General features: G+C 40.9%; 1 protein-coding gene across 6 annotated transcripts in view; it reads left to right on the top strand.

Annotated features, from left to right (window-relative positions):
* Positions 1-247: 247 nt before the first annotated feature.
* USP24 (ubiquitin specific peptidase 24) overlaps positions 248-21,243 on the top strand; it is a 149,993-nt gene continuing 128,997 nt past the window's right edge. For all 6 annotated transcript variants that reach the window (XM_067726298.1, XM_067726300.1, XM_067726299.1 and 3 more), the window contains exon 1: positions 248-703. In XM_067726298.1, the coding sequence (XP_067582399.1) occupies positions 380-703 (324 nt within the window). In that variant the 5' untranslated portion in view covers positions 248-379. The remainder of the gene's footprint in view (positions 704-21,243) is intronic.

Raw genomic sequence — 21,243 nt, 5'->3', positions numbered from 1 at the left:
AAGAAAGAAGGAAAGAAAGAAAAATCACCCCCCAACCCTCACCCGTGACCGGCGGGCCCCGCGGCCTCTCGTGCGGCTTCCGGGAGCGGAGGCACGGCCCCGCGGGCCGGAGGAGGCGGAGGCGGAGGAGGAGGCCAACATGGCGGCGCGCAGGGCTGGGCCGGGCCGCCGCAGCGCCTGAGCCCTCCACCGCCGTCGGTCGGCTCGGGGCGCCCACCCCCGCGCCCACCCTGGCCCGGCGGCCGCGGAGCGCGCAGCGCAGGAGTGCAGGGGCCCGCCCGGGCGCGGGGACGGCGCGGAGGCAGCGCCGCGCGGCCCGCCAGGCCCCGGACCCCCAGCTTCGCAGCCCGCCGGCTGGCGCGGCCCGGAGGCCCGAGCCATGGAATCGGAGGAGGAGCAGCACATGACCACGCTGCTGTGCATGGGCTTCTCGGACCCTGCCACCATCCGCAAGGCCCTGCGCCTGGCCAAGAACGACATCAACGAGGCCGTGGCGCTGCTTACCAACGAGCGGCCGGGCCTCGACTACGGCGGCTACGAGCCCATGGACAGCGGCGGCGGCCCCAGCCCCGGGCCCGGCGGGGTCTCGCGGGGCGACGGCGGCGGTGACGGCGGCGGCGGAGGCCCTTCCCGCGGCAGCAGCACCGGAGGCGGCGGCGGCTTCGACCCCCCGCCCGCCTACCACGAGGTGGTGGACGCCGAGGTGAGGAGGGGCGACCCATGACCCCCGCGGGAGAGGCCAGCGGGCTGGAGTTCCCTGGGGAGGGGACACACCCCACTGGGCTTGGAGTGCGGAGGGCTTGTGAGACGGGGGAGGCACGGAGAGAGGGGAAATGGAACACCGGGCTCGTCGGGATGGAAGTCACCGGACTGGGGTCAAGTGGGGAGAAGGGCCCATGGGGAGGGGCTGAATGGGAATAAGGGCTGCAGGACAGGGCTGCGCGGCAGCGTGAGTAGGGGGTCTCTGGGCTTTGAGCTGAGCTCACTAACGGGGCAGGCCCGGGTCGGGGATGGGGAGAAGGGCCCAAGGCTGGCATCCGAGGTGGGGAGAGCCAGACACATTGACCTGGAGTGTGTGATGGGGAGGACGCTTGTATCAGGGGGTGAGAAATGGGGTCCTAGGAGATTAGGCGAGGGCCCGAGATTTCGCGGCCCAGGGTTTCAGTGAAGGAGTGGGGAGGCACCAGGTTCAGTCAGAGAAAAAGTGGGATGGGCCAGCCAGAGTAGCGGCTTTGCTAGGGTCAGGAATGAGGTTAGGAATGGGGTTTGGGTTTTAGCCAAGGACCAGAAAGAGAGGAGATTGGTCAGGGTCTAAAATGAAGAGGGACTGGGCAGAGGTCAGGAATGACAAGAATTGATAGGAAGTGGGGAAGGGGCTCAGCTGCAATAAAGTCTGGGGGGGGGCGTCGTTGATAAGGTTAGATATTAAAGCCACGGGGATTAGACTGAGAGAGGTTAGAGATAAGAGGCCAGGGCAGGAGTCAAAGCTGAGGAGGGGCTAGGCAGTGATGGGACTGGAGTTGGAGGATGAAGCTGGGACCAAGTCTGGGTAAGCAGAGTACTGGTCAGCTGTTAAGTCAGAAATGAGGGAAAGCTAGACTGGAGAAAGGGATTGGAGCAATACTTAGGGTGCTGTGTAGAGGGACAGGGACAGGGCGGGAGATAAGGGGACTGGAGAAGTCTGTTAAGGAGAAAGAGGGCCGTCTAGGCGAATGGCTTTGGTCAGAAATCTCAAATCTGGGTGGAGACGATTCCTTTTTGTTTTAGTTAGGGATGTGAGCAAAGAACATGGGGGGAGAAAACAGACTTTACCTGATTTTTTAAAAAGCATCAACCAGAAGCAACAGTGCTTGTGAATAATTACTTTGCAGAAAAAATGGCAGCTCCTGGTGGGAGTTTTGGTCAGATTCACTGCTTGGTACATTTCAGGGGTCCAGTAGAGCGGGTTGGCCTACTCTAGTGGTTTGGGTTTTTTAGTAGAGATGTGAATTTGGAAAATTCTTAATGAAGCTAAGCCTCCTGATAGAATTTTTTCCTAAATAATCTTCTATCCTTTCAGTTATATTCTTTTGCAGCAGTTTCTTGGGCTGAAGTATTTTGGGAAAGAAGGTGGCACTTCAAAAAGCCAGATTTCTTCGCAAGATCTCTTTGGTTTCCAGACTTCCACACACTTGGTTGATTGCCCTCTGTTACCTAGTAACTCAGCTAGATCATTGACTAGTATATGGCAGTAAAGGTTGTAATTAGTCCTAGTCTGGGGAAAAATTCCCATATATTTAAATGTACCTAAGTCACTTTAAGAAATGAGCTTCTCTTTGCAAGTCCCCATCACTCCTCTCCTTGTTCCTTCTAGTTTTTTTGTTTTTGTTTTTGTTTTTATAAATTTATTTATTTATTTTTGGCTGCGTTTGGTCTTCATTGCTGCGCGCCGGCCTTCTCTAGTTGCGGTGAGCGGGGGCTACTCTTTGTTGCCGTGCGTGGGCTTCTCATTGCGGTGGCTTCTCTTGCTGCAGAGCACGGGCTCTAGGCGTGCGGGCTTCAGTAGTTGTGGCACATGTGCTCAGTAGTTGTGGCTCACGGGCTCTAGAGCGCAGGCTTAGTAGTTGTGGTACACGGGCTTAGTTGTTCCCCAGCATGTGGGATCTTCCTGGACCAGGGATCGAACCGGTGTCCCCTGCATTGGCAGGAGGATTCTTAACCACTGCACCACCAAGGAAGCCCCCTTCCTTCTAGTTTTGACCCAGTTTTGAAATCAAGAAGAAAGTCATTGCTTATTCTGAAGATGCTTGTATGGCCCTACATAGTTCAGTGTATCCTCATTTTGTGAAAAATTTTACTCTTTTTTTCTTTTGTCACACCTTTTAATTTCCTAGAATTGCAAAATCAAAATAAATTATAATGCTTGGTGGTACTTTAACATTAGTTGTACTGCCTGTACATTTAAATACTAAGAATTGGGACTGGCTTCTTTGCACATGAATGACAGGCTGAGGAGTTTGCTTTAATGTAAAATCCAGAGAATCTATGACTTTCTGAAGAATCCTGTCAAGTTTTCATTTCCTCTTGACCTGTGGATTTGGCTGCACCATTTAATTTTGAGAGTTCACTAGGGGCTGGTTACTGAGGCTGCTTTACCTGGAAGAGTATTGGCAAGGATACAGGGAGACACTTTCCTGGCACACAGGAGCCTGGTGAGAATGTTTAACCCCATTTTTGCCTCTGTAGTTTTACAAATCTTCTTGCATGCCACCTGTGCACCTTGTTGGTCATCCTTGCTGTAGACAGTGGGAACCTGAGGCATTTGATCTTGGGAAATAGGGAGAAGTGCTAAACATTGTTGAGCATCTACAGTGTGTCAGGCACTATGTTAGGTGTTTTATACATTTTATTTAATCCCCAGTGAGATAGCTAATAAGATCACCATTTTAGAGCTGTGCTTGGCTAGTGGCAAAGTCTGGATTTGAACCTGTTCTCTCTGACTTCAGACAGTGTGCTTTTCATTCTGCTCAACTCATGGTTTTAGGATTGAATTCATTTTAAGATAAGGAAAAATAAAGAGGGAAAGAGACAAGTTTGGAGGCTCCTGTACAAGTCTAGGAATGATGTGGCTGGCAATTGCTGAATCAAGGCATTAGGAATAGGATAATGGGTAGAATGAAAGGAGAATCATCGATTTTTAAAGCAGAAGACTTTAGAAATTAATGATTAGTTTGGCTCCCTTGTTTTACAAGTGCAACCTTGCAGGCCCCAAAGGGGAAGTGACGTCTCCCCATAGAGCTAGTTAATGGAAGAGATGGGACTAGACCCCAGGCCCATGCACTGCAAGTCCAGTGTACTTTCTCCCTACCAGCGGCCTGCCTTTCAAATGAAAAGGGGACAGGACACAGTAATGGGTTGAAGCAAAGGGAAGTATAATAAACAGTGTGAAGATTGCCAGCTCTTGTGTAATCTACTTGTTTTATTTCTAAAAAATTAGTACCTTGTTTGAAAATATATAAATTTCTATTTGCCCCATAGGAAATTTCAGTTTCAGTGTCCTCTTAAAAACGTTTGGGAATATACGGATTAAAATCTAATTGTTAAAAAAGAAAAATGATTACATTTATTTTATATTTGTCATTTGGGGACAGGAATGATCCTCTTATTTGGTAAACATTTGATGCCTTCCAGGTCCTGGGGCTGGGAATAGAGTGCTGAACAGAACGTGACGGTTACATTCTGGTGGATCTTAGTGCAAGCCACTCATTTTGCAAGAAATGACTTCCCACGGTCATGTAGTTAGGTAAACCAGTTTAGTAATTTGGGCCCATGCTATAATTAGTATTTGGTTTAGAAATTAAAATTTGGAAAGTAAAAGGCGTTAACTTCTGGTTCAGTAGCAGCAAGGAGAAGGCAGATAAAAAAGACCCAGATATCTAGCAGAACACATAAAACTGCACAGAAAGCCACTTTTTAAATATCCTCCAGTGAAGTAAAGGTATCGCTTTGCAGAAAGTTGTGTTTGGTTGTTATTAGTATTGCTGGATGTAGACGTATATGTAATTCTTGGTCTCTGGGCCTGGACGGGACTTTGAAAAGTTATCCAGTTTTGATTTTGAATAGTATTACTTCAAACCCTTTCCACGGCAGGTAGGAGTCTGTTCTATTATTAGAGAGTGATATCTCACAGCTGCTCTAAATATCCAGATGTTTAACACCCCCACTGTCAGAATTCTTCAGTGTTTCTTATATGGCTGTCAACCCCCCTGGCCACTACTCAGGGCATGCCCCCTGGTTCTGCCCTCCACAGAGCTGGGAGAGAGTTGGTCCCTTAAGAATTGTGATCCTGTCCGGAGAGTTAGTAGAATTTAGAACCAGAAACCGTTGTAGGCACCTTTTAAAATTTAACAGTTGTGAAATATACCTTATTTGTTATTAAGTCTCCTTCTTTTGTCTTTAGAAAATACAAAAATGGAATTTTTAAAAATAAATTTATTTATTTATTTATGGCTGTGTTGGATCTTCATTGCTACACGCAGGCTTTCTCTGGTTGTGGCGAGTGGGGCTACTCTTCGTTGTGGTGCGTGGGCTTCTCATTGTGGTGGCGTCTCTTGTTGCAGAGCACGGGCTTCAGTAGTTGTGGCTTGCGGGCTCTAGAGCACAGGCTCAGTAGTTGTGGTGTATGTGCTTAGCTGCTCCATGGCATGTGGGATCTTCCCAGACCAGGGATCGAACCCATGGCCCTTGCATTGGCAGGCAGATTCTTAATCACTGTGCCACCAGGGAAGTCCCTAAAATGGAATGTTTTTGCAAGGAGATTTTAATTAACAGCTAGAAATACCTTCCTCATTGTCTAGTTCTGTGATAATTAATATTCCTAGAAGTGACATTTAATGCTGTGATCTCACCAATATTGTGAACTGCTTGTTTTGTTCCTGTTGTATTGTGGATAGTCTTTCTGGAAGTATTTTGTCAGGCGTGTTTGCAAGATTTCATTGCTACTTTGTTAAGAGCCCCAAAGTTGGTCCTGCTAGAGTATATATAAATCACGTTACTTTGTAACTCTAATTCATTTCTGCCTCCTTTTTTCCTTTTGGTATTAAGTGGGTAGTTATACATGAATTAAAGTTATAATACATTATATATACAATATATAATATGTTATATGATATATTAAGGTTTATATTAAAATTCATGCCCCTTTTTCCCTAAAATACACAATCCTAGCTCATTTGATATAGAGTAAATATCAAATAAGTAAATTTTAGTTATTATTTGTGATTTGAATACATGACTCGTGGTTTCTGATTTACTGTGATTTGTTAAATTAGAAAAAGTGGAATCTATTTAAAAGTTTTAGAGTTAAAAAATAATTCCAAAAATCAGTTGAAAGTAAATGAAAAATAGGGAATCTGAAAGATTAATTTTGAAATAAGAATTTCTTTATAATCTAGTATATATGTATCTCCTTTGCGAATGAAGCTTATGAGTTCATCTGACAGTTGGTTCTCACCTTGTAATTACCTGGCCATTTGCTATTAGAATGAATGTAATTTGGCATGAAGGAAGTACCTCTTGTGTGTCAGTGAGTGTGTATTCTAGTGAAATCATAGTAGGTAGTGACAGCTTTATACAACATAATAATGCTGTTAGCTTAAAATTTGAAACCAATTACAATATTAGAAAAGTAAATGTTGTAATGTTTTAACAATTTGAGGAAAGAGTTTCAACTGTAATACGACCCAAATAGCAGACATCGGTGTACTATACATCTTTGTACTTACTGCTCAAATATCATATAATATTGATTTTATTTAATTTGAGTGCAAACATGAAAAATTTTTACTTTTAATAGAACTATTATATTTAGAAAGATTTAGTTCAGTAATACTTTTCGTGTCTGGAGTTCAGTTTTCCAGGAAATTTTTCCTATTTGGAACACTAGAGAGAAGTAAGAAGTATAATACATAAGATTAAACCATTTCAAAACAGCCCCATACATTTAATGCACTCAAGATCATGGATTTCATTCATTTGTGTTCTAGCTTGTTTTTTAAAAAACATAGTTCAAGTAAGTTTTAATATTAGATTTCCTATCACATTAGAAGTGTTTTGTAGTAGTCCAAACGTGAGGGGATGAGCTGTTGGAGGCAAATGCATTTGACGGTAGTGAGAAGTGACAAGTAGCCCAGGGGTAAAGAAGGGGACAGGAAACTTTAAAAACAAAGCAGGCTCACCCGTTTGTATAGGGCGATGTGAAACAGCTTTATGTGCTACATGCCCCTGAGAGGCTGTTTTTACTGATGCCACGCTCAAGAAAAGGTTACAGTATGTTCTGTTTAAGAAAGGTCAGGAATGTGTAATACACTTTACCAAGGTTTTCATTTAAAAAAAAATGGAAGAAGAAGAAAGTTGGACACATTAAAGAAATAAGCTTTCAGGTACCTGGAAAATTCAGATACGAGGGACATTTCAGCCTGAGACTTCTACATTGTGGAGGCATTGCTATGTAGGTTGTGCTTCATTTTCAAGAGTAGATTTTTTTTTTAATTAATTTATTTTTGCTGTTTTGCATCTTCATTTCTGTGCGAGAGCTTTCTCTAGTTGTGGCAAGTGGGGGCCACTCTTCATTGCGGTGCGCGGGCCTCTCACTATCGCGGCCTCTCTTGTTGCGGAGCACAGGCTCCAGACTCGCAGGCTCAGTAGTTGTGGCTTACGGGCCTAGTTGCTCCGCGGCATGTGGGATCCTCCCAGACCAGGGCTCGAACCTGTGTCCCCTGCATTAGCAGTCAGACTCTCAACCACTGTGCCACCAGGGAAGCCCCTAGAGTAGATGTTTTTTTCTCGCCTTCCTTCTAGGGAGTTTTAGTTTCTTTTTTAAGTTTGTATTTCTCATTCTCATTGTTATCATAGGAATTTTTATTATTCAGTGTTAAAATATTTTTCAGTCACAGTTGAGTTGTAAAATTTTTTTGTTAAGCTCATGTTAGTAGTAGGTGACAGTAGATTTGGTTTATTTTTATTTGTTCTGAAGAAAAGAGCTAACACAATTAAGTTGATATTTCATTCTGATAATCTTTCCAGAAATTGAAATGCTTTAGCCATGAAGCAGAGGTGTGTGGAATCTTTTTCTAGAGCTAAGTTGAAGATTTCATTTTTCTTCTTAGAAATAAGTAATACCCTAGGTGCCCACCAAAGTCTTTTCACTTAAGTTCTAGCACACAGTTCTCTTTCCTGTAGTGTCTTAGTCAGTTATGTGCATTGTAAAATTCAATTGGCAGCATTTGATTTGCTTTCACTTAGGTTTAAGATGTTTATGTTAGAAATACTTTATTAAAAAAAAGTAAATATGATACATTCTTTATCAGTAGGCTTCCAAAATGGTTTCTGAAATTAAAATCTTTTCCAGAAAGATTTGTTGGTCAGACATTCTGTTGCCAAGGCTTTTCAACTTCTGCTTTGTGTTCTTTTAGAATCTAGCTTTTATAAACAGGTCAGCATTTTTTGGCTTTTTTTCCCTCTTTCCATTTCTCTTATATTGGCAATTTTTGTTGAAAATTGAATTGCTTTGTGAAACATAGTTAGAAGCCTACAGTGTAGCATTTTGGTAGCAATTTAAAATAAATTTCAGATCCTAAAAAATATGAAGGTATTCCCTACTGCCCATGGCAACACCATCTGTCAATTATTTAATTTATTCTAGACTCCTTACTCTCTCTTCTTATCAAATAGCCTGTTAATTCTAACCTTAAACATCTCTCCTGCCCCTTTTGTCTATTTCCTCTGTTACTGCTTTGGTTTTATTCATGTACTTTTCTTACTGTTTCTCTGTGCCACTCACTGGTGCCAGAATGATCTTTGTAAAATGCAAATTTTAGTTATGGGATAACCTCGCTTAAAAATGTTTGGTGGGGCTTCCCTGCTGGCGCAGTGGTTGAGAGTCCACCTGCCGATGCAGGGGACACGGGTTCGTGCCCCAGTCCGGGAGGATCCCACATGCCACGGAGCGGCTAGGCCCGTGAGCCATGGCCGCTGAGCCTGCGCGTCCGGAGCCTGTGCTCCGCAACGGGAGAGGCCACAACAGTGAGAGGCCCGCGTACCGCAAAAAAAAAAAAAAAAAAAAAAAAAATGTTTGGTGGTTCCTTATTTTCCTGTAGGTAAGATCTAAACTTTCTTTCAAGGTCTCCATACTTATCCATCCCATCTTACCTCCTGCGTTCCAGTGCCATGCTCTCCCTTGCAGTTCAGGGGCCATCTGTTCCCTCACTCTCACCCCCAAACCCCAATATCCATCTGCCTGGCTAACATGGATTCGTTCTTCAAGATTACCTCAAATGCCATTCCTCCTCAAAGCGCACTTGTCTCACACGGCCACATTCTCCCACTGCATTCTGTATGTACACCAAGTAAAGCAGTGATGATGTTTTAGTTAATAAAGAGATGTGTTTACATATATGTATCTGTTTCCATTGGACTTGAGGAGCAGGATTATTTCTTTCTCTCTCTGTGTCCTAGGACCCCTGGCTCACAGAGTTTGATTGGATAGATAACTAAATGAATGGATGGAAAGAACACCTTAAGTGAAATAAAAAGTCAAATGGTATTTGAAAGAGTATTGAACCAGGAACTTGGGAGACTGTACATTTCTCTTCAGGGTTCTGTTGATTGCCAACTGTAGTATTGGGCAAGTCAGTTTGCCTCTCTGAGCCTCAGTTTTCTCACCTATGAAATGGGCACTAGATCTGTGGTTAAATTTTTTCATTCTTTCACCTCTTTAAGAAATTTAAAGCTATGAGGCCTTTCAGAAAACAGCACATATAAATATACACACTTGGTTTTTTAAATAAACTGGTGCTAAAACACTAATGCTATTATTTTTGGGTGATAGGACATACAGGTAATTCTTTCTTTTTTCTGAATTTTGAAAAGTATATAAACTTTATTAAATGAAGACGAACCAAAACCATTAAAAATAAAAATAGCTTAAAAAAATAGACTGAAGTATTTCATGATTCTTAGGAAAATTTTGCCTAGACTCCAAAATTATTTTAAAACTTTGCTACTGAGGAAAATTAAATATAGAAAGATTTAATTCGTGTTTTATCTAACTGAAATACAGAAAAAAAGTATACTACTTCCTAACATATAATTGGGAACATTTTTTAAAAATCTAGATTTTATATTTGATTATCTACTTATTAGATAGGTTCTAATTAGTCCTAGTTGTAAGAAAACTGGCTTGGAAGTTGTGGTTCAGCAGGACTTTTCAATTTTGAGTCACGTCTTGAGCTTTAACGGAGCTTCTGTTTAGTTGCTCTTCCTGCCTTTATCCTTTTCTTCATGCTCCCCCCCCCGGCCCTTGCCTAATATCTCAGAGCATTTTGCCTTGTTGACTGTTTTTAGGACTTTTCTTATCTATGACTCCGGTGTGTTTTGATTGGCCTTTGGGTTACCTGCCAGCATTTAAAGACTATCCAAGATCTATGACTGTGTTTTGGAAACAGCTGTCTTTAGAGCACAGTTTTTCTGTTTTGTTTTGTTTTGCTTTGCCAAAGGGATGGAATAGAGATGCACACCTGGCCAACAAGGCCTTCACTTGTCACCTCTCTTTTCTGTGACCTGTAACACTGTTACTCATGATTGTTGGGCTGTTGCTGGGCTCCAGACTCAATCTTATCTGCTGTTTTCAAGAAACATTCCACTCACTTGACTTTTTCTGTCATTTGCATACCTTAATGTACTCTTTCACGTGTATTTACACATTTATTTTTAAGAGGGCGAGACTGCTATTTCCAGTATTTTTATTAAATGGAAAATAAAGAGTTCTCAGAAGAAAAACTCTAGATTTACGTTAAATAATGATACAAATCAAATTCCAATGATAAAAACAGGCGTTACACCAAAAATGTCAGAGCAACCAGACAGTTAATAGTCCATTTAACAAAACACTTAAACATACCTTCATTCAGTAGGTTTTTATTGAGCATTGACTGTGTGCTAGGCACTGAGCTAGATGCTGGGAATACAGTGGTGAACCAATCACACATAGTTCCTTCTCTGTTCTAGTTTCAAGGCTGGTGGATTTCTTATGCTTTGTGTCCAATAGATTATAATGTTATAATTCAGAAAATTAAGGCCTTGAAGAGTTGTGGGTTAAGTGTGAAGAGATTAGATCTATCAAAAACATTTGAGTAGTGCCTCAAGAATTTTTTTGTGATGTAATTTGATCTATAGTGGTATCCATTGCCAGGAAAGCAAGTGATACTGTTTTTTCAAGTGATATTTCTTTAGTGCCATGGAATGTACAGAATTTGTATTTATTTACTTGTTAAATGTTTAATATTAGTAGGTTAATGATTCTTTCAACTAGTATCTCTTTTAAGAATGATGCTAATTATTTCAACTAAGTGTCATTACTTTTTGTCCTAAAATCATGAATATGTATTTTTTTCCCAGAAAAGAGAAATTGCCCTAGGAATGGGTCTTTTTTAGGCTAAAAATCTCTTATGATTGTTGATAATACCCCCCAAAAAGGATGTTTTAAAGCTGGAGGAATGTTGTTGATTTTAGAAAGACTTAACGATGATGGCAGTAACAGTAACTCTAAATGAAAAACCTGTCTGCTATTAATAACGTTAGGAATCCTTAGTTTATTATCAATATTGTGTGTGTGTAGTTTTATGTTGGAGTGGACTGTCTTTACTAAAATACTGTAATACTTTTAAAATGTTAGTCATTTTCATTTTGTAAGATTTCCTTCTCATGATATCTGCTTCATTTGAAATGTTTTGGTGAGTTACAGTAGCAACAGATCATTCTGTATTTCACAAGTTTATATATCATATTTGTTTTTGAGAAAATGTCAGTTGTCTATTAAGCAATCAGTATTCTTGGTGTTGAAGTTACACCAGGCAAAAAATGTTTGTGTAATATAACATTTGTACCATAAAAAACAATTGGTTCATGATATGTGTACATATATACTGACATCTGTAGAGAATAACAAGCGAGTCCTGTTTGCTTTTTATTACTTTGAGGTTTTTATGCTTGGAGTATAAAACAGGTCTGTGGTAAAAGAATTCCAAGCATTTGTTAAGGAAGATCAAAGACCAGAATCAATGCTGAGTTACCTTGGATTCACCCAGTTCACAGTGGTTATAATACAGGAGAGAAATATCAAGAATACCTTACACGTCATAAAACAGAAAAATCATCTGTAGAACTGAGAATATTTCCTGTCCTCTCCTCTCCCTATTCCAGTAAACAATACTAAAAGTTGTAAATTTAAGGATTAAAATTGAAGATTTGTTTCAAAGCTGGAAGGGACCATTGGGATCTTTATGTATCTTTTTTTTTTTTTTTTTGCGGTACGCGGGCCTCTCACTGCTGTGGTCTCTCCCGTTGTGGAGCATAGGCTCTGGACACGCTGGCTCAGCGGCCATGGCTCACGGGCCTAGCCGCTCCGCGGCATGTGGGATCTTCCCAGACCGGGGCACGAACTCGTGTCCCCTGCATCGGCAGGCGGACTCTCACCCACTGCGCCACCAGGGAAGCCCCCATTGGGATCTTTAAATCTCGTCGGTTTAGGGATGAGGACCTCGACTCTTGGATCATTAGCAAAGTCAGGAAGGGAACTAGCCTTCTCCTTCTCAAGAAGTGTTTTGTATAGTTTACCACACTGTCTTTCTGACATGAGGAAGTCTTTTACTGTAGATTATCTTTAGTATATCCTTCCTCATAAACTTGCTGTATTTTAGTCATCACCATTTCCTTTGTTAGATACTAGTTTCAGTTAAGGGGGCAAAGGTGACATTTGATTCATTTTTTTCCCCCTTGAAGGTGTTTATCTTGTTTACCTTGCTTTCTCATTCAGCACTTTCTAATGTCAGCAGCTGTTGACAAGTTTATAAAAGGTGGTGAGGGTTGAGGAGGGGAAGGTTGAACAAGTGCTGTCATTTGTGAAGGTGCTGTGTCCGTCTGTCTACTTAGCATCCTTGTAAACCTGACAAGGATTAGTGACCCCCTGCCTGAGTCTATCCATAGTTGCACATGGGTACTGGGTATTTAAAAATAAGCTTAATAGTCAGTATATAAATCTTTTGAAATAATATATGCCTAATTTGTATATCTTTTACTTTCTTAAAACTGCCTTTTTGTTCTCTATGTATCAATTGTAGGTTTGAAATCAAACATTTTGAATGATACCTTGGAAAGGTATTAATACTCTAAACACATGACACTTGCCTTAATTATATATTTTAATGAATACAGAAATAAAACAGCATGTGTTGATTAACTCTTAGAAGATACATTAAAAAAAAAAATCAGCCTTAAAATATACCAGGTCCTGGGGCTTCCCTGGTGGCACAGTGGTTGAGAGTCCGCCTGCCGATGCAGGGGACACGGGTTCGTGCTCCGGTCCGGGAAGATCCCACATGCCACGGAGCGGCTAGGCCCGTGAGCCATGGCCGCTGAGACTGCGTGTCTGGAGCCTGTGCTCCGCAACGGGAGAGGCCACAATAGTGAGAGGCCCGTGTACCGCAAAAAAAAAAAAAGAGTACAAATAACAAACTCTGGCGAGTATGTGGAGAAAAGGGAACCCTCGTACACTGTTGGTGGGAATGTAAATTGGTGCAGCCACTGTGGAAAATAGTATGGAGGTTTCTCAAAAAACTAAAAATAGAACTACCATATGACCCAACAATTCCACTCCTGGGTATATATCTGAAAAAAACAAAACACTAATTTGGAAAGATACATGCATCCCAGTGTTGATAGCAACATTACTTACAATTGCTAAGGTATGGAAGCAACCTGAGTGTCCATCAACACATGAATGAATAAAGAAGATGTGGTATATATATACACAAAAGAATACTACTTAGCCATAAAAAAGAATGAAATTTTGCCAATTGCGGCAACATGGATAGACTTGGAGGGCATTATGCTAAGTGAACTAAGTCAGACAGAGAAAGACAAATACTGTATGATATCACTGATATGTGGAATCCAAAAAATACAACAAACTAGTGAATATAACAAAAAAGAAGTAGACTCACAGAAGAAATAGAGAACAAACTAGTGGTTACCAGTGAGGAGAGGAGATGGGGGAGGGGCAATATAGGGGTAGGAAATTAAGAGGTACAAACTATTAGGTATAAAATAAGCTACAAGGATAATATTGTACAACATGGAGAATATAGCAGATACTTTATAATAACTATAAATGGAATATAGCCTTTTAAAAATCATGTAGGGACTTCCCTGGTGGCACAGTGGTTAAGAATCCCCCTGCTAATGCAGGGGACATGGGTTCGAGCCCTGGTCCGGGAAGATCCCACATGCCGTGGAGCAACTAAGCCCGTGCACCACAACTACTGAGCCCCAACTACTGAGCCCGAGTGCTGCAACTACTGAAGCCCGTGAGCATAGAGCCCATGCTCTGCAATAAGAGAAGCCACTGCAATGAAAAGTCCACACATTGCAACGAAGAGTAGCCCCCGCTCACCACAACTAGAGAAAGCCCGCGGGCAGCAATGAAGACCCAACGCAGCCAAAAAAAAAAAAAAAATCATGTAATAAAGTATTAGGCCATATATTAAGCACTTCAAATGCATCATTGAGTTGAAAAAAATGCAGGATTGAATCAAAAATTATGCATTGCATTTGGTTATCATAGCCCTTTAATGTAAATTCTAGAATAGTCTTTACATCTCTTTAGTCTTTTGATACTGACATTTTTGAAAGTAACCCAGTTCTCATATTGTATTTTTAAAAGATTTTATAATTGAATCATTTTAAATGCACAGGAAAGTTTTATCATTGTCTATTAAGGTAATAAGGAAAACTGAACAAAAATATTAACTTCTTTCATGACATAACTTGCTCCTCTTTAATAAGACTGCACTTTCAATCACCTTTATTCTGATCTTTTATAGAATTTTAGCACTTTTAGAACCAAAGAGGGGTCTTAAACCTATAGGTAAACATTTTCATTTTATAGATGAAACTAAAATATGAAGTTATCAAGTCTTATCTAAAACAGTGGTTCCCAACCAGGGGCGATTTTGCCCCTGGAGACATTTGGTAATGTCTGGAGACCTTTTTGGTTGTCACAACTAGAGGGGTACTACTGGCACATAGTGGGTAGAGGCCAGCGATGCTGCCAAACATTTCACAATGCACAGAACAGCCCCCCTCAACAAAGAATTATCCAGTCAAAAATGTCAGTAGTGCTGAGGATAAGAAACCCTGGTCTAAAATCATACAGCTAGTGCTGGGCTTAAATCCATGTGTCTTTTTTTTTTTTTTTTTTTTTGCGGTACGCGGGCCTCTCACCGCTGTGGCCTCTCCCGTTGCGGAGCACAGGCTCCGGACGCGCAAGCTCAGGGGCCATAGCTCACGGGCCTAGCCACTCTGCGGCATGTGGGATCCTCCCGGACTGGGGCACGAACCCGTGTCCCGTGCATCGGCAGGCAGACTCTCAACCACTGCACCACCAGGGAAGTAAATCCATGTGTCCTGACCCTCAGTTCTGTGTTCTTTCCACACACAAAACATACAATGCCTGACTTTCGCTCCCTTTCATTCTCCCTGCCTTCATCCTCCGTTTCTTCACTTTGAACCTTTTTTGTTAAGCCTAATGAATTTCTTGATGCCTGTAAGGATTAAGATGAATTAGAGCACATTGCTAGAAGAAGATGGAGTATCTTTCTAAAAGAGAAATATAAAAGTGCTTTCAGTAGAGTTTTGTTCCTGTAGGTAAAAATGTGTGCAAAATAACCTTTTAAAAGCAGTTTGGATAACCGTAACAGCTCTTTACTTTGTTTATATGATGTTTGAGTTTACAGAGCATTCTCACATACATTATCTTATTTAGTACTCGCAAAACCCCTTTGTAGTGATAAGCAAACAAATGTCAGTGTCCTTTTCAAAAGTGAGGAAATGAAGGGTCAAGGAAAATAATATATCCCATTGGACTGTGGTCAGGTAGGCATTAGTTAAAATTACATGGAGCAAGATTTCAGTTGAACTTTTATCTGTGCTAAAAAGGAACAGGCAGTCTCAAAATGTCATAGGCTCCTGGTTCCTAGACCTGTTTAGGCAGAAGCTCTGGGATATTTCCGGGGATGTGGAAGGGATTTAGGTATCACCAAAGGTTTAGCCACTGGCGGTAGAGTGGACAGTTAGACACAGCTTGTTCAGTAACACAATCCAATTAGTGCACCAAACCTGTGAATAGATCAAGTTTAATACAACGCAGTATTTGTTGTTATGGAGATAGAAGAAAGTGCTTTAAGTATGCCACACTCTCTCTTTGGTGGCAGACTCTCACACATACAGTTCTGTAGGCCTAGAATCCCTTCCCCTTCTCTTTCATTTCCTAAGGATTTATTAGGTGCTTAACATTCATTTATTCATCCACCAAATATCTACTGAGCACGTACTCTGTATCAAGGACTGTTGGAGATAGTGCAACAGACAAAACAAAAATTCTGCCCTCGTGGAGCTTATATTCTGCCTGAAGGAAGACCGACAGCAAACAAATAAGTCAAATGGAGAATGATGAGTGCTATAGAAAAAAATTAAGCAGGGAATGGGGCAGAGAGCATGCTGGACTAGGGGTTAGGTGTCACAGGGCTGCTTTTTAAAATGAGGTTCAGAGGTGGAGAGGGCAGCTCCTCACCAGAGCCTTGTAGGCAACTGAAATGGCCTTTTTGTCAGAATGAGGAAGGCAAGCGTTGAGGGTTCTGAACAGGGAGGTAATGTGATCTTATGGGAAAGATCCAGTTTGTTTTTGGATGTGTTTATTTAAGATGCCTATTAAATACGCTAGTGGAGATGTCAGACAGGGAGTTGGATAGATGCCTGGAGCCTAGGGAAGAGGTCCATGCTGGATCTAAACTGTGAGCGCCTTCAGCTCGGAGATGGTATTGAAGACCATTAGCCTGTGCATTCTCAGCAGGGCCAGCAGCACTCCAAAGGGCCAAAAATTGTTTCCTGAGGGGTGAAGAAAATCTTAGATATTACAGTGGTTGGCTCCAAAGCTCAACCCTAGCCAACACAGTCTTATTCTTTAGTATTTAATAAATGGAGATGGGATGATTGAGAAAAAAAAAATGTTTAAAAGGCTCCTCGAAGGTGTGATCATGAAAACAAGGTTGAGAAACACTGCGCTAGATGTGACTCCGTGAGATCGCCAAGGGAATGTGTGTGTGTCTGAAGTAAAGAAGAGTTCTGAGGACTGGGTTCCCCGGTACTGCAGTGTTTGGGGACTGAGGTGACAAGGAGGAACCAGCAGAGGAGAGCGAGGAGTGGCTAGTGAAGAGAGAGGAGCCAGGCAGGGGCTTTGTCCTGGAAGCCACATGGAGGAGGTGTTTCGGGGCCATGGGTCCCGCAGCTGAGTTAAAGGTTGCTGGTGGGCGGGGTCAGGTGAGGACTGAGCATTACCGTGTGCTCGAGGCTGAAGAAGCTGGATGCTTACTTAGGTCTCAGCCTAAATGTCATTTCATTTGTAGGATACCTTTGACCATGGTAGGCTGGGTCCCCTTCTTATTCTTTTTTTTTTCTTTTTTTTTAAATTGTGTGTGGTGAAAAACACAAAACATAAAATCTACCATCTTAGCCATTTTCGAGGATACAGTTCAGTAGTGTTACGTATAGTTACCTTTTGTGAAACAGATCTCCAGAACTTTTTCATCTGGTAAAACTGAAATTCTGTACTCATTAAACTACAGTTCCCCTTTTATCCCCTACCCCCAGCTCCTGGTAACCACCATTCTTTCTGTTTCTATGAATTTGACTACTTCAGATACCTCATAAGTGGAATAGCACAGCGTCTTCAAGGTTCATTCACGTTGTAGCATATGACAGGATTTTCTTCCTTTTTAAGGCTGAATAACATTCCATGGTTTCCCCTTCTTACACACTTGCATAATACTGTTAGTGTAACAAGCTCCTTACAAGAAATTATAATCTCTTATTTAATTGTCTTTTCTGATAGACAGTGTATCTCAAAGCTTCAAAGACAGAATGTGTTTGTCTTATCCATTGATGTATTCACAGCTTCTGGATAATACTGAATGGGAATTCAGTATAAAAACAGAAGACAGAATACTTTACAGAATACTTTGCTTGGAGGAATCTTGAAAATTTTGTTAAAGAGATGATACTTGAACTGATTTTAAAGACTGTCTTAGTCTATTCAGGGTAATATAATAAAATACCACAGAATGAGTGGCTTATAAACAACAGAAATTAACTTCTCATAGTTCTGTAGGCTGGGAAGTCCAGGATCAAGGTGCTGGCAGATTTGGTGTCTGTTGAGGACCTGCTTCCAGGTTCATAGACGGCTGTCTTCTTGCTCTAACCTCACATGGTGGAAGGAAGGGACAAGGGGGTGCTCTGTGGTCTCTTTGATAAGAGCAGAGCTCTGATGACTTGCTCACTTCCCAAAGGCCCCACCTTCAAATACTGTCATAGCAGGGACTGTGTTTTGGCATATGAACTTTGTGGGGACACAAACATTCAGTCTGTAGCAAAGGCAAAGTGCTAATTTATTGGGTTGAAAAAGAGCATTTTAAGCATTCTAGGCAGAGGAAAGAACATAGAGGTAGCATGGTTTCACAACAAAGCCTGTGTCCTCAGGGGTCTGAGGAGTTTGGTGTGGTTAGAGCAGAAGGGTTTGGGAAAGTGGCAGGTGAGGATCTCTTTGTAGGCTGTGGTCAGGTGGTAAAGAGCTTTGCATGCCAGTGCTGGAGACTTGCTTTTACTTTCTAGGCACTTACTGGCAGCTGGGAGCTAAAGGAAGTTTCTGAGCAAGTAAGTGATGGGATCAGATTCCTGTTTTTGGTTTGGTTTAGTTTTTGTTTTGTAAAGAAAGATCACTGTGGCATTTTGGAGTGGACACAAGAGTGGGGATAGAATGGTGGCAGGAACAGCAGTCATTTATGCGTGTCGGCTGCAGTCTAAGCAACGTGCAGCGAGGGCCTTAATTAACGGGGTGGTCGAGGGCCTTAGTTAAGGGGGTGGACGGCTAGGAGAGACTATTGAGAAGAAATATCTGAGGTAGAATCACTGTGGTATGGTGACTGACTGGTTGGGAAGATGACACAAAGTTTCAGAGATTAGGGATAGTAGAAAAGAAACAAATGTGAAGCAGAAGAACACGGAGTTCTTTGCAGAGGTTGAAGAGTCTGACAGGGATATAGAAACACTCATCTGAAGCTTGAAGAGAGGTCTGGGCTACGGGGTATGATGTGCCTGTTTGCTGTGGTTGGCCCCTCTACGTGGATGCTGTCCTATTTGCGTAATAATCCTGCAAACCAGGCACTGTTCTCTATTTTTTGTTGAGAAAACTATGGCACATAGGGAAGTTCAGAAGCTTATTCAAGGTCATACATCAAGCAAGTGGTGGTGACAGAATCAACATTTAGATCTGTCATTTGGGAATATATAGTAAAGGAAATTTCAACAAAATTAAGAATAAAAGGTACTTGCTTCTCCTAGAAAACCCCTTATCTAGAACTTTAGGAATATCAGTGAATTAAGAAATACAAGTGCTTTGGGAGAAAAAGAGTTGATAATCAATCCTCTCTTACCTTCTCAACTCTTGGTTTAGGGGACATTATATAAATTTTTTGTTTGGTTGTTTTTTTAATAACAAACAATTTACTTCCATTCTGGAGTGGTGATTTTAGGGACTGTGTCATCCTACCAGTTTTAGGAGGAATTGGAATACCTCCAGGGGTGCTTAATCTAGAACCTGAGATTTGGAGAAACTTGACTTGAATTCTCATCCCATTCTGAATCCATGAATGACTATTAGCATTAGGCAAGAGACCATGAGAAATGTGATTTGAGTAACTTGTCTTATTTGAGCCTCAGTTTTGCCCATCTAAAAAAGAAAGATGACAGTTCTTGCCTCATGGGGTTGGGCACCATTCCTGACACAAAGTAGCTAAGTACTCAGTAGATATGTTCTTCTTTTGCCTCTCACTTATTTTTCTCTGCAGATATCTAAATCCCCTTTTACCATCTCTCTCCTTTTTCCTGCTGTTTATTAAAACTGAAGGTCCACCTTCAGCTACCAATTTTTTTGTTCCTGAGATCAATGATCTGTAAGTCTCAGACCTCAAATCTAAATGAAAGGGTAAATCCTATGTGTAAGATACCACCTTTGAATTCGAAGACAACAATTTCTCATGAAAACCTTGTTTCTGTATAGTGAATAAACACCAAGGGTTATGAAAGAAGGGGCCATGAGAAATGTCAACTTTTGTAGAAAAATTAAATTCTCTGCGACTTATAACATGGGATGAAAATGAATTCCAAGAAAACAACTTGGCAACAGACTTGAGACACAGTGTATTAGTGACTTGGGGACTGCCTGCACTTGTCCATCATCTCTTTTTTCAGTAAGCAGTATTTTAGGAATCATTTTATCTAGTCTGAAATAACAGACGGCATATTAGATCTGCATGTAACTATCTCTGAATTGCTTGAAAAATATTAAATAAATAAGACTGACAATCTCAAGATCTCAAGTTTCATTAGAAAGTTGTAAGTTAGTGACTTGGAATCAAAATGTTCATGTTTTCGTGTTTTTCCTTAAGCACTTGACATACATGGTGCTAATGGTTTGTTTTAGGTAATAGACAAATGCATTTTTAAAAATCATGGAGAAATGATTTGGCATCAGTTTGGTATCTTCATTTTTCTGTACATTAATCAAACATTTGGAAGCTCTTTTGAGTACATTGTTGGCTAATAAAATAATTCAGTAATCTAATTTAGTTTTAACATAAACTTTAAGCAGTATTGGCAATCTTCTATGCCTTAAGTTTTCTTTATCTATATTTGTTGAGTTAGTGGGCAGACAGGAGCAGAGTTTCTCTCTGAACTCACAGGCAGTATTTACTCCAGTAGGTTTCACTTCTTTAAACAAAGAAGGCTTAAATTTTAATATGTCCTTATTGAGTTCAAGAGCAAAGGGTTTGTTGTCTTTTTTTAAACTTGAAGGTAGTTTTCTAAGTAAATAGTAAAATTCTGTTATTAACTTAAAAGCTTATGCAGTAATATTTTAAAGCCCAGTTGCAAGGGCTAAGTAAGTGATACTGTTTTGTGTACTCAGCCCTCAATTAAGTTATTGCCTGTACTGTATTTATGTTGGTTCATCTGCATTTTTCAAACAGGCAGATTTCTAGATATGGGTAGTGACATATATGAACACGTCTAATTGTAAATATAGAAGTTTTCATACAGAAAAATGTTTTTGTCAAAATAATTTAGATGTTAAATCTAAAGATCTTTGCTAAACTCTGAGGAGGTAGATTTACACTATATAGTGACAGCACTTATCAATTCCATGAAAAACTTTATTTCCAATAATTAAAAGTACTAAGCCCTTTTATGAGCAAACAGTAAGCCTTATTCTGAACAATTTGCCAATAATGAAGTTATAATCACAACTATATGAATTCCTAACATGTTTATGACATTAACCAATATTATGGGAGTTGCAGAGGTCTTGTTTATATTTTAATTTGTATTTATGAGCATAAATAAAGTTACTTATTTAGAAACTAGCCTAAATTATGTTTCCAGCAATTGTTTTGATTCTAATCTTTAAATGGCTAATTCAGGAGTCATAATTTAGGACATTAACTCATTTATTATTTTTCTTGGATGACCGAATACACAGGATTCAGTGTTACTAGAAATTTTTCAGGTTAAAAGTGACATTCAAGAATTGTCTGTGAGCTC

This window comes from Pseudorca crassidens, chromosome 2 (genome assembly GCF_039906515.1).
Source record: "Pseudorca crassidens isolate mPseCra1 chromosome 2, mPseCra1.hap1, whole genome shotgun sequence".
In the NCBI taxonomy this organism is placed as follows: Eukaryota; Metazoa; Chordata; class Mammalia; order Artiodactyla; family Delphinidae; genus Pseudorca; species Pseudorca crassidens.
The sequence above is the reverse complement of the archived record's forward strand: the minus strand, read 5'-3'. Positions and strand labels throughout refer to the sequence as shown.